Below are 12,397 nucleotides of genomic sequence, written 5' to 3'. Positions count from 1 at the left end.
TCACGTACATTACCTGTTCCCATCGATAAACCCATCGATACGATGGTACACGATCCTTTTACGTCTTTTTACGTCGAAAGCACAGCTTATCATCTTCCGTGGATACGATCCTTCCAAGGTGGTTATCGTTGTCCATCGTTAACGCGAGACATGCACCGTTATGAGATCGAATAGAAGATCGAATCAAAAAAGAAAAACTTGTAGTCGAATCACAGAGACGAGGAACGTTTAAACGCGTCGGTTATTTCCGAAGTACTCGAAATTCTCTGTAGATGGCGTTGATGGCAGACAGCGATGCAACGGGTAAGAAAGCGTACATCATTATCGGGCCAGTTCGTAAATGGCGCGCAACCGTTAACCAAGCAAAGTAACTAGCGAGCGTTACTTCGCTCGCATCTCGTTCGTTTCTGATGAGATCAAGCACATTGGAAATTTTGAAACGATTCGTTATATCGTACAAGTTAAAATCACCTTGATTATCTCAAGATGCACTCGATCGTTGTTTCGTTGATTTCAAAATCGATCGATGGCGTCTCCTATTGCATTCGTGTTTTCGCGTTATTCGATATTAACCGACGATTTATTCCACTTTACTGTTCGTTCGATCGCCTTACGACTACAAAGCGATAGGGTTTCGAGTCGCGTGCATCTTTTTTGTTTTGATACGCCTTTCATACCGATCAAAGCATAAATCGAATAACACGTTTCATATGTTGTACCGTGTATATTGTAATCGATACGTTATCTAAACATATATACTTGACATCGTTTTCACGTCAAAAGGCGACGAAACATAAACAAGATCTTTTGCCTAATTTATGTTTCTGCCCTTGTTTACCATCAACCATTCGATTAGTTTCCAGACTCGTAAATATAAATAAGCTGTGTACGTTCGTTGCCAGTCTCGAAAGGTATTGAAACCCGTAGATCGTAAATCGAAAGGAACAGAAGTTAGCGAGGAAAAAGCATACCGTACGAATCTAGTTCCTTTACGGGTTAAAAGAGGACGCTAACAGCACGTTGCCCATGGTCGATAATCTAGTTCCCCGACGATAATGTCGCCGAAAATATCTATTTGATCGTCGATGCACGTCGAATGGTTCTCAATATGCGTTTTAAAATTTCAACGACTAATCTCGTACGTGATTCGAATCAGGAATAGATTAATCAGAGAACGATCTTATATCTTCTCGTTTATACGTTAATACCGCGCGCGTGCGATTAAAGTGTAAAAACTTCGAACGTTACAAGGCAAGGAATATGAAAATTTGGTGTAACAAAAATCGAAACGTGATTCACAGATTTATGATTTACTTAACTATACATCTAACGCATCTCACGCTCTCGCGCTCGTAGTTGTACAATAAATTTCCGTCAAAGCGATACATCGTTTGCCGAAAGATCGTTTCTTTTCTTTCGGGACACGAGAGTCGAGTTATCGAGGGGCGAGTTGCCCGTTCGTACGCTCGATTCTACGGTCAAAAATATATTTCGCATCAGAAATTGAACACTGTGATCGATCTATATATACATACATGCGTACACACGTACTTACACACATGCATACGTACTACACATACGTATGTACATTGGCGAACTTTCACACGAGCACACGCACGTACCCTAAACGAGTACCTACCAGAAGTCGCTTCTTCGTATCGAAAGAATCCAAATTTCGGAGCGGAGGAATAGCACAAATCGATCGTGCTCGAATTAAAATTGAGAAATGAAAGGATCGTAGCTGCGAGAACGGCGCAGGTTTCGTTGCAAGCGGCTCGCTTTCGTTAAAGAGCCACGCAACGCGTTTCACTCTAGCAAACCTGTTACGCGTTCGGATAAGAATTTACGAGGAGACTGTGCGAAAGGAAGAGACGTACGCTCGAGGAAGCGATTCGCGCAGCGACGCGATATCGATTTGCATTCGTGAAATGCGCTCGTTGCGCGGTCGTTTTACTCGTACGTAGAAAGAGGAGGGAGGAGCAGCTGACGAGACTCCATCGCGAACACCTTTGAGAAGGGTGCGCCTGTTAAACCAGTTCTCCTTCGAGGGAGGCTCCTCCCAGAAATTTTACGCAAGAGGTTGCGCCTCGATTGGCTGAAAAACACGCGCACGATCGATGTTTGTCATCGCGCGAACGTTGAATCGTTTCTACGCTTTTCGAAAAAGTAACGTCCGCGAATGGAAGAAATGTACAGTGAACGTTACGCGCGTTAGGAACGAAGCGGTTCGATCGCGCATCGATAGGATTAGTCGCGCGGTTCCCTTCAAACGTTGCTCGGACATAGAGGCGCGACGCCGAGTCAGGCAAACGCGTGGACACGAGCAAACAAATCGTCCGCTTGACCTGGATGAGCCGCGTCGTTTCGATCGGTCTCGTAGTCGGTTGGTCACGTCGAGTGCTGAGGGGGCGGAAGCGTAATTTCGTATCCGGTCGGCATGCCCTGTTGATGGTGCTGGTAGTGATGAGCGCTGGACATCATCTGATGATGCGTTTGCTGGTAATACTGATGATGCATGCTCGAGTGACTCGAGTAATAGACCGAGCTCTGTTCCGCGTCCTTACCTGAAACGAGAGTATTTCGATCGCATACGAGCAACAACGATCGATGATAGAATCGATGGAAAAAAAGAGCTTACCGGTTTCGCAGATTCCACGTCCGTAGCACAGCGCTTTCACGTCGTTCATGGGACTGAGGCCGCCGCTGTGAGGGTGCGTGGTGTGCACGGAAGACGAGACCATCGGTGTCGCGTATCTGGGATGACGGGGTGCCATGGGGCTCATACCCATCGGGCTGCACGGGTTCACGGCGACCGGCGACATGCTCATCGTCGAGAGCGGCGACATCGCTAGATTCGTACCGTTCGAATCGATGCTCTGTAACGATTGAATGCTTTCTCCGTTGCTCACCGAACTGCCGATCACGTTGCCAGCGTTATTCTGGCAATTTAACGGCAGCATATCCCTGAAACGAGGAAAACGGTGTACAGGCGAATTCAACGCGCGACGTGATACTCGAACGAAAGTCGATCGTTCGACTTGGAATACGCGAAAGACACGCGCGGCACTGGCTGCTCGGCCTAGATGAAGGAACAGAACGTCGTTAAGAGAAATTGCTCTTGACCCGACATAAATCTTCACGTCCGTCCCGTGAACGAGTCTCGACGAGGATGAAAATTCGAGGGAAAGGCTCGAACCGAGAAGCATATGCGAGGTTCCTCATTGTCTTACGGGTCGGAAAAAACCTATGACCCTTGGCCTAGGAGGGACCTGACGATTAGGGACTCGTACGCACACACGCGAGTGCACACGCGTTCCTTCGTTCCGAGAATTTCCTCGGCACACAGGGAGAAGGTCGGAAGGAGAAAAGAAGAAAAGGAGAGCAAAGGCAGGCTGCTCGCGACGCATTGTTCCGCGGTCGATGGTAAGAAACGCTCCCCGGCCATTTGCACGCGCGAACGTTTCTCCCCGTCACCCGGCCGTCGCACTGCCGTCGTCCATCTCCGCACGGCTAGTCGCTAGAAACCGCGTATACGTGTTCGCGTTAGCGTTGGTATTAACGTTAATGTTGACGACACGCACGTGCACGCACGGTGGTCCATGTGCAACCAACTCCGCCCCTGACCACTGGTTTCTGCCGCTTCGTCTCTATACCGCTCCGCCGTCGACCTTCCCTCGTGTGCCCTGCTACGAACTGCGCGCATTTTTATGGTCGTGCTCCAAGGTCTGAACTTCGAAACGCGTCTCTCCTTTTTCTCCGTTTCTCCTCGAGCAGCCTGCAGACTCGAGCCGATTTCCTTCGAGCATCTACGGCGAGTGACCGCGGCGCACCCTTCGCGACGGCGATTAATCGCGTGCTAACTGGGCGCGAATCGAAACGAGGAAGCGCCGTGAGGCGGCCGAACAACGCCACGAAAGCGAGGAAACGGAAAAACAAGGTTGTCGGAACGGAACGCGGCCGAGATAGATGGAAATAGCGTCGGAGAGGGCCGGTCGTGGCCTTTATGTAGTAAACTATTGGTAGTGCGAACAGCTCAATGGTGAAACGAGAGACGTAACCGAAGCTGCGTCATAAAACGGTAATAGGGCGTCGCGTTTCCTTTTCGTAGAGGTTTTGACGAGGGAGTGGGACGTTAGGGGCGGAACGAGAAGGAGGCTCGGACCGAAGCGTTGTCGCGACCGAAAACGACCACGTTTTCGGCGAACCTCTGCACGAGTTTCGCGAAGAAAAGACTCGAAGGCAGAAGATGAAACTCGGTGGCACAACGAGCGTAACAGCGATCGCGGACTTGCGAGCGAGCGACGTCGCGTCAGCGTACGGTCCAAAGCGGACCGTGACCGAGCCACGTCGTCGTAGCCATAACAACGTTCCTCTCTTTCTCTCTCTTTCTCTCTCTCTCCTATTACCCTTATCCATTTTGCACGCGCGCGATCCACGTAGCGGCAAAATTCGAGCGATCGCGGCCGATCGTTGCCACAAACCTTCTGAGAAAAAGGTTACGTCGAGAGAAGAAGCGAGCGGAAAGTCGAAACGAAGTGTACTAAGGACGGGTTAGACGTGGCCCGTGTGTGGCTGATTCGCACTGATCCACTACCAAACGACAAGAAACGGAGGTATGTTTTGTTCGACCGATGGGGAACGAATCGTGGATCGGGACGTTTCCTCGAAAGACGACGAACCGTCGATATCGCGCGCATACCCCGATGATTTCCGTAGATGCGGTTCGTTCGGGGAATGATTTACCGTCTTGAAAATGGTCAGACCCTCGAGGAAAAACGCACGTCCCTATACACATGTCGAAACACTTGTTGCTCGGTCGGAAAAGTCGGGGACCCCCCGTTGACACACGTGCCCTCCATGCAGGAAAGTTTTGCTCACGGGACGCTTTCGCATCTCTGTCGGGAGTCGTCCTCGAGGAATTTTCAAGACGAGAAAAGAACGCGCTATGAAGGACTTACGTTCTCGTTTGCGGCGTGCGATCCCTCTGCCGTCGATTCTTGAACCAGTTGGCCACCTGAGTCAAGGTCAAGCCGGTCTCCTTCGCCAGATTCTTCTTCTCCTCGGAAAGCGGGTACTTGGTTCTCATGTAGCACTGTTTCAACGCGTTTCTCGATCGCTCCTTGAAGCAGTACACCACCTCCTCGCCGTCCCAAATCGTCTTCGGCAACGGATACTTCTTGCGCAGCCGATACTTGTCGACCGCGCCGAGCGGTCTGCCGCGGATCTTCTCTGCCTCGCTGTAATGCGACTTGAACCACATCTGCTGTAGCTCCGGGTGTCGATCGGGTGAAAACGGATGGCTCTCCAGAATCGAGTAGAGCTCGTGATAAGCGCCTCGATGAAAGGCCACCGTGGCTCTCGCTATCAACACGTTCTCGTCGCGACGAAGCAATTCGCCGGGCGGCAAAGACCATAGGAGCCTGTCATCGAAACACATCGTGTCTTCCTTTTAGATACGATCCGCTTCGACCGACGGGTCGCGTCGCGTCGAATCGACCGCGAGTCCGCGAACAACGTCGATGAAAAATCATGAAATGGCCGCGGCTGAAACGCGAATTTCTCGACGATAAAGAGATCGCGATCGTTCGAGAACCAGTCGAATCGGTAAAACAAAAGACAAAGGCAAAGAAAATAAACTAGAAGAGAAGAGAAGAGAAGAGAAGAGAAGAGAAGAGAAGAGAAGAGAAGAGAAGAGAGGAAGAAAGAAAGAGAGAAGAAGGTACAAGATATGAAAGAAGGAACGATGGTTACCTCGTGAGCTTCTCGATATCCTGTCTCTGCGATAACGCCTTGCACATACAAGATATCTGATCCGGCGTATAGTTACTGGCCGTAATTCCCAGAGAAAGTCCGCCGATGTTTCCGATATTGGTAGACGTATTCGCGGAACTACAAGTGGTCAACTCTTGAGGATATTGCAGGCTACCGTTCGATGCCGTCGTCAGATTTTGCGAATGCGAATGATGCGTTAACGCGAGCCCGGGCATCGACGAGTCGTCAAACTGTCCGGTGGACGCGTTTCGGTGCATGCCACCGATCTGGCTGTTACACTCGCTGTTCGGCGACGACAGTTGGTCCGAGCTATCGGGCATTCTCGATGTCGATTCTCCGTTTCTCGCCGATCATTCGATGCTCGTTTCACCGTCGCGTCGCGTCGCGTCGCGTCTTCGCAAGAAAATTCTCTTCGGCCTCCACCGCCGCTGCCGCCGCCGCCGCCGCCGCCGCGTTCGTCGGACGTTCGAGCGTTCCAGCTGCGACGACCACGATCGTCGACTCGCGTTATCGATCGGAGAATAAACGCGATTGCAACTCGTACCGTGCGTACCTACGGTCCGACGTAGCTTATCGCGAAAATAAGCATTCGCTGCTCGAACGGTCGACGTTTATTCGATAAACCACGCTTCATTCACGTCCCCGCCATTCGTGTCTTCATTCATAAATCCTTGCTGCCGGTGCGCGTCACTCGTATCTCCGGTGCGACGTAGTTCCATCGAATCCAGAAACGATGCTCCTCAACCGTCGCGTGTCCCGTACATCCTGGCCGCGGACGAATCAGCGAGACAGACACCGCACCGATATCCGCCGATTATCACCGCTCGAAACACACTTGCTTCACAGATTCGACGTCGATGGTGGACGACCGGATCGCGATAGTGGAAATCGTACGCGAAAGGGTAAAAAAACTGTCGGCTAAAGTTCCGCGTGGAAGCGCGTTAACGCGGTTCTGCTGCTACTGACAACTCGAACGATTATCGTAGCGGTGCCAATGGCACTGCCGATCGCTCCGCACCGATGCCAATGCCGATGCAGTTGGCGGAGGAGGTTGTCGGCGGCTGATGTCTCTCTCTCTCTCTCTCTCTCTCTCTCTTCGTCTTCCAGTCGGCCTCCTTTTTCATTTTTTTGTGGCGCGCTCGTACGGCGAGGAGTGGAGCGCAGCACGGCACGGTGCGAAGCGGTTGGTCCTCGCCATTGGTCGCCGGGGAGCGCGCGAGCTCGTCCCATTGGAGGAGCACGGGGGCGGCGCATACTTCTACCCCCGACCGAAAGCCACCCCATTCGGTGTCCACGGAGACCGGCTTCTTCTCGCCGGTGTTTCCTCACCTGTGAACGTCTTCGACCAACTCGAGGAACGGTCGTCCGGATCGTTGCCGCGTCCCCAGTCAGGTTCTGACTTGCCAGAAAAATTCCCAGCGACTTCGCTTCCGTCTCGGCAAGTCGAACCGCTCGAAAGTGGAGAGCGAGCGAGTACGCTGCGACGAAGCGGGGACTCGAGCGAGTCCGCGCGTCGCCCGAGACCGCGCAAGGCCAGCGACAAACACCGGAAACGGAACGCGACAACGTTACCGTACACCGTGTTGTGATTCTACGTGGTGCTATCGCGTCTCGCGTTCGATTAATTTCACAACACCGGCAACCATTCTCCCGTCTCGCTCGTCCTCCTCTTTCCGCCTCGCTTTTATTCCCGATCTTTCTTCCTCTCTCCCTGGGCCGAGAACGCGCGTGATTTTACGCGCGGAAAACTTGTTATCGGCCGACGCGATGCTCGCTACCGGCGTGCTTCGCCGGTTTCTCTCTAGCCCATGGCCGATGTATTTACACGATGGAAAAATCGTTTCGAGTCTCCGTTACGCTCGGTCTCGACGCTTTCGCGCCACCCGGATTGCCTCGTAAACGACGAAACGCGTTTTCGATCGAGAAAGCGATTTGCCACTGGCAACGCGGTGAACATGTCGTACAGACGTGTCGTGTATACGTATATTTATCTGTACACACGTATATACGCATGTAACAGAATCGCGCGGTCTGCCAGGACCTTGTCTCGTCCGTCGGCAGGAAGCGGATGAAAATAGCATCGAGCTTGACGGACCACCGTCGGCGTTACGTAGATCAATGAAAGCCGATGTTCTGGCAGAGACAAACGAACGTGTCTTTTAACGGGCCACGAAAATCTCGATCCTGTCCGCCACGCCTTGCCAATCCTTTGAATCCGCTCCGCCTTTTCCGACTAATTGCCCACCGCGTCACTCCCCAAGCTGTGACTTCACCGCCGAGAAACGGATCGCGTCGCGAGACTCCGACGATTTTCCCTGGCCTTTTGCTTCTTGGCGCGTAGCTTGCTGCCCTCTCATCGCGGTTCCTCTCAAACCCGGTTATCGGACAGGAACGACCGATCGGTTCGGAACCGAACACGGATCGGAACTCGAGTCGCGGTTATGAGAGAATTTCGAAACTCGACTCGAGACATCTCGGCGTATCCAGCAAGTTGCGTCGTCCATAGGAAAAGTCGGTGGAATTTGGAAAGCGCGCGTCGGACGGAACGATAACACTCGCAGAGGCAAGAACCGATGATAGAGGGGCGGTGCCGCGCTTTGCGATGGCGTCTCCTTCGATTTGGTGTCGGATGACCTCCGAGCCGCCATTTTCCCGCCCCCTCTCTCTCTCTCTCGCTCGCTCTCTCCCCCCTCTTCCGCTTCCTCTTCCTCTTCCTCGTCTTCCTATTCCCTCCCTCGCCTTCATCCCCCGAGTACCCTCTTTGTATCCCGTGGCGCAGTTCCCGTAGGACAGGGGTGCGCTTTCTTATCAAAACGATTCCCGGCGCTTCCCCTTCCTCGTTCTTTTTCGTTTTCTTCCTCTTGTCGGTCGCTTTTCGTACGTTCGCGTCTTCTTTCGCGGAGTGCCGGAAAATTCGCCGGGCGCGAAATTCCTGCCGTTTCGAAGGCGAGTCTCGGGAAAGACGGTTTTCGGTTAATTAAAACGATCGTCGTGAGACGATTGGATTTTGCGAGGGGCCGCGGCAAGGAAAGCTCGTGCTCGGTTGGAGAGCGAGCATCGAGCTCGTACCTGGATAAACGGAGGTATTCCTAGCTCGACGAGTAGGAGGCAGCGGGGACGGGACGAAGGCTCGCCACGATGGGATCATGGGAGGATGACAGGAGGAGGGAGGAAACGAAGGGAGCGAAGCAAAGCGGAACGCAGCGGAACGGAGCGGAGCATCGTCACTGGTAGCACAGCACCAGCGTCGTATTTCGTTGTACCGCGTTTAATTGCATTCCAAAATGGCTCTGTGCAAAATCGACTCGACGATCCTCCGTTTGTCCTCTCGTTCAGCCCCTCGAAACTCGTCGGCAAGCGGCCTGTTGGCATCTTCACCGGTGTAAATCCAGATAAATTAAACCGGACTGCCTTTCGTAGATTCGAAAGCGCGACGTTTCACAACGACGCTCGTTCCACCGCTCTGTCCGCGACGATGTCAAGTATCTACGGTTTCACCTGAACCCGTCCAACAAAGCGCACACAGAGGGCTTTGCGACGATGCGTTTGTAAGTGGCACGCGAACAACGCTCCGATGCAAGTAGAGACCTTTCCTGACGAACGTTGTCGAAACGCGTATACCTATACCTATATATACCTACGTAAAGTTCGTTAAACGAAGCCCAGTCTTTTTCCCAAGCTTCTGCACGTTTAAGCTCGCCAGCTGCCCGGAACCGTCGTTCCACCTACGCATACGGTAGCGGTACGACGATACGTACTTGGGTTAAATTTCGCGAGAAAACGCACGAATCTCTGCATGGCCCGCGTTCCCGTCGTATCAGCTATCTCGTATTTCCGTACAAACGCGTACTTACGCGATGGAGTACGACGTGGTCACGCGGTTACGGTATCTCTGAAAGGAATATTGGCGAACAATAAGCGACGCGTACGGCACGCGGGGATCGAAAGTACGGACACGATGCGACGCAACGCGGTGGTCGCGTTGGTGGCCGACATCGGACACCGGCTCGTCGAGATAGCGGCTATCTTCGCGCGGTCGTGTACATATCGCGTATAAGCGAGACGACTAGAATCGTCGACGATTATTTTTAGAAAGCTATTCCGTACGTACGTGCTCGGTGCATACGCAGGTGACAGGCAGCGTCTAATACGTCCACGTTGTCCCTCTTTTCCTTTTTTCCCCTTTTTCCCTTTCGATTCGCTTTCTCGAGAAATGCACGTTGCCGAGAGAACACTCGATCGCTGGTCGAAATCACGGAGATCCCTGGCGATGGGAAGAGACGAGGCGCGATCGAGAATCTCGCAGGCGTAAAAGAAAACGAAAGCGCGAGATTCCTCTTGTCTCGCGGAACAATGCGATATCGCGTTGACGAGTGGATTAGGCGACGTAATCCGTCGGTTATTTTCCCATTAACGGTTGGTGGAAAAAGATCGGTGCGGGAGATTCTTCGGCTGGAAAGCGCGAACAAGCGTGAACACAGGTAGCTACTCAGGACCTTCCTAATGCCAGAAAATATGCCCTTTATGTGTCACTGCCCACTTTATGCCACGGTTCCGTGTCAGTGGGTTCGCGTTCCAGATTCGAAAAACCGATTTGTCCTACAACTTCGTACCGAACCATCGTTCTTCCCTGTGCTTTTTTACCTCCATTCTGGCCGCTTATCACTTTCGCGAGTAAGTTCTCGAACGATCCGGTCGTAAACGAATTCTTATACCGACTTCGGGAAGAAAGCTACGTCGATTCGACGTGTATACCTCTCTTTTCTTTTTTTCTCGACGCTGCAAATTCGGCATAACGTAGAACCAAAGTCGCGTCGTTCATCCGACGCGAGCTTCGATTTTAATACGAACGAGCACGGAGATTCGTTGATCGCTGTTTGCTGTAGTTTGTCGCGCGTATCCACGGAATCGTGTTCGAGGTAGTTCGCGAAGGGAACACGTAGAACCTCCTAATAGGCTGAAATTGTCGATTACACGGTTAGTTAGGCGCGCTCGGTGATTTGAGGGTAGTCGAAACGGTGGACTGTCATCGTCCCTGTTGTAGCGCGCATCGGCTGGACGCGTCGCGCGGGAAACGAGCCCGATGGTAAGCAGTCGCTGGATTAAAAGGGGTTTGCTACGTCCTCGAAACATCGAAAGGAACGCGCCACCTCTTTAACGTTTCAGCCTTTGTTGCCGCGTTCTGGTTCTCGGTTGCACCGTGCCAACTATACGGGCCGTCGATCAAATGGAAACGGCAAGAACGTGGTATCCTCGTTTCTCTTACATCGGACACCTATGCTATATTATTCGCACGATAGGAAACGCGGAATGCATTTGCAAGACGCGCGCACGTTAAAACGAAACTCCTACGTATTGCGCGTTGGCACGCGTTTGGTATTTTGATTTGGCGTTGGCACGTGTCACTCGCTCGAAGAAACGTTCCTAATATATGCTACCTGGCACATTCGGCCTTCTCTTATCTGCGAGGCTTGTGTCAGGTGAGTTTTGTGGGAAAAAAAGGTGGACGCAGGTCTCTAACTAGCGTCGTCTTACGCTGACTCGCACGATTTATCTGCAGGTAAAGTACGACTGTTGCATAGTGGCATCGTGGCATAAATCTGCCAAGCCCTAGAAACTCGTTCTCACACTCGGTTTATTGCGTTTCAAAATTTCGTAGTTCGGACTTTCAGCAAACTCGCCATCCGTTCCAACAACGTGAACAAGTTCTACGATCTTTTCGCGAAATCCTGGACATGGCGACGACGAAACGTTCGACGGAATCGAACATCGATTCGAACAAAATTTTTCCGAAAAAAATTCTCCTCCGGATCCGCCGCTTCCTGTCGCGGACAGCGTGGCCGTGGCCGCGCCCGCGCTGACACCAACAATAAAGGCTTGACGCCATAGAGGTATTTGCCACTGTTATGTCGACAATATGTTCCGGATCCTTAATAACGTCGACAGCGAGCGGTATTAAGAGGTATTACAAAGCGACAACACTTGAATGCGCGTCGAGGAGGGTTCTCACTCTTGAAAAGAGCATCTGAACACAGAGAACCCTGTTGCCCCCTCGATGTTATTATGAACTCCCTCCATTCACGCCACGTTCCTGTCTTTCCCTGTAACCTTTCCCCTCTCTCGTTCTCCTTCTCTTTCTCCCTCTCTCTCTCTCTCTTTCTTTTTCCCCATCTCCTGCACCTCTACTTTCATCCTCTTTCCAATCCGATAAACTTTCTCCGGTCCTCTTTTTCCGACGAACCCTCGTAAACGATGCAACCAGTAGGTAGGTACCCACGTACGCGTACACGACACACATCCTGCGCATTCACGAGTCGATCGACAGCAAATGGAAAATTCAGCGAATCGTCGGACGTACGCTTTCTCGATCCTCCGTCGTAAATTTGTTCGCCTCGTGGGTAATATCGAAGGTTCTAGCGCGATAAAACGAACGGCGCGCGATAAAACAAGGTAGAGCGACGGGGTAAAAAATGCGAAACAAACGAAGAGAAAGTTTGGCGGGCGTCGCGTTACATCGTTGAATCTGTCGGTTCGCAGCACCCCAAAGGGGGGTAGATAGGCGCGTACATAGGCGTCCAGCGTTAGCCCTCCAACGTTTCTCATTCCCGTGTTCCGCGTATCATTG

At 52.1% G+C, this 12,397-nt stretch overlaps 1 protein-coding gene across 1 annotated transcript; it reads right to left on the bottom strand.

Moving 5' to 3' along the window:
• Window positions 1–1,283: 1,283 nt before the first annotated feature.
• On the bottom strand, window positions 1,284–8,708 carry LOC100645933 (homeobox protein six1). The gene is made up of 4 exons (XM_003392999.4): window positions 5,752–8,708; window positions 4,959–5,420; window positions 2,639–2,964; window positions 1,284–2,564 (listed from the first exon to the last, which is right to left on the bottom strand). The coding sequence occupies exons 1-4, from the start codon at window positions 6,090–6,092 to the stop codon at window positions 2,389–2,391; spliced, it is 1,305 nt and encodes a 434-aa protein (XP_003393047.1). The 5' UTR covers window positions 6,093–8,708; the 3' UTR covers window positions 1,284–2,388.
• Window positions 8,709–12,397: the final 3,689 nt, after the last annotated feature.

Source organism: Bombus terrestris, chromosome 1 (assembly GCF_910591885.1).
Source record: "Bombus terrestris chromosome 1, iyBomTerr1.2, whole genome shotgun sequence".
Taxonomy (NCBI): domain Eukaryota; kingdom Metazoa; phylum Arthropoda; class Insecta; order Hymenoptera; family Apidae; genus Bombus; species Bombus terrestris.
This window is presented reverse-complemented; position numbering and strand designations above follow the sequence as displayed.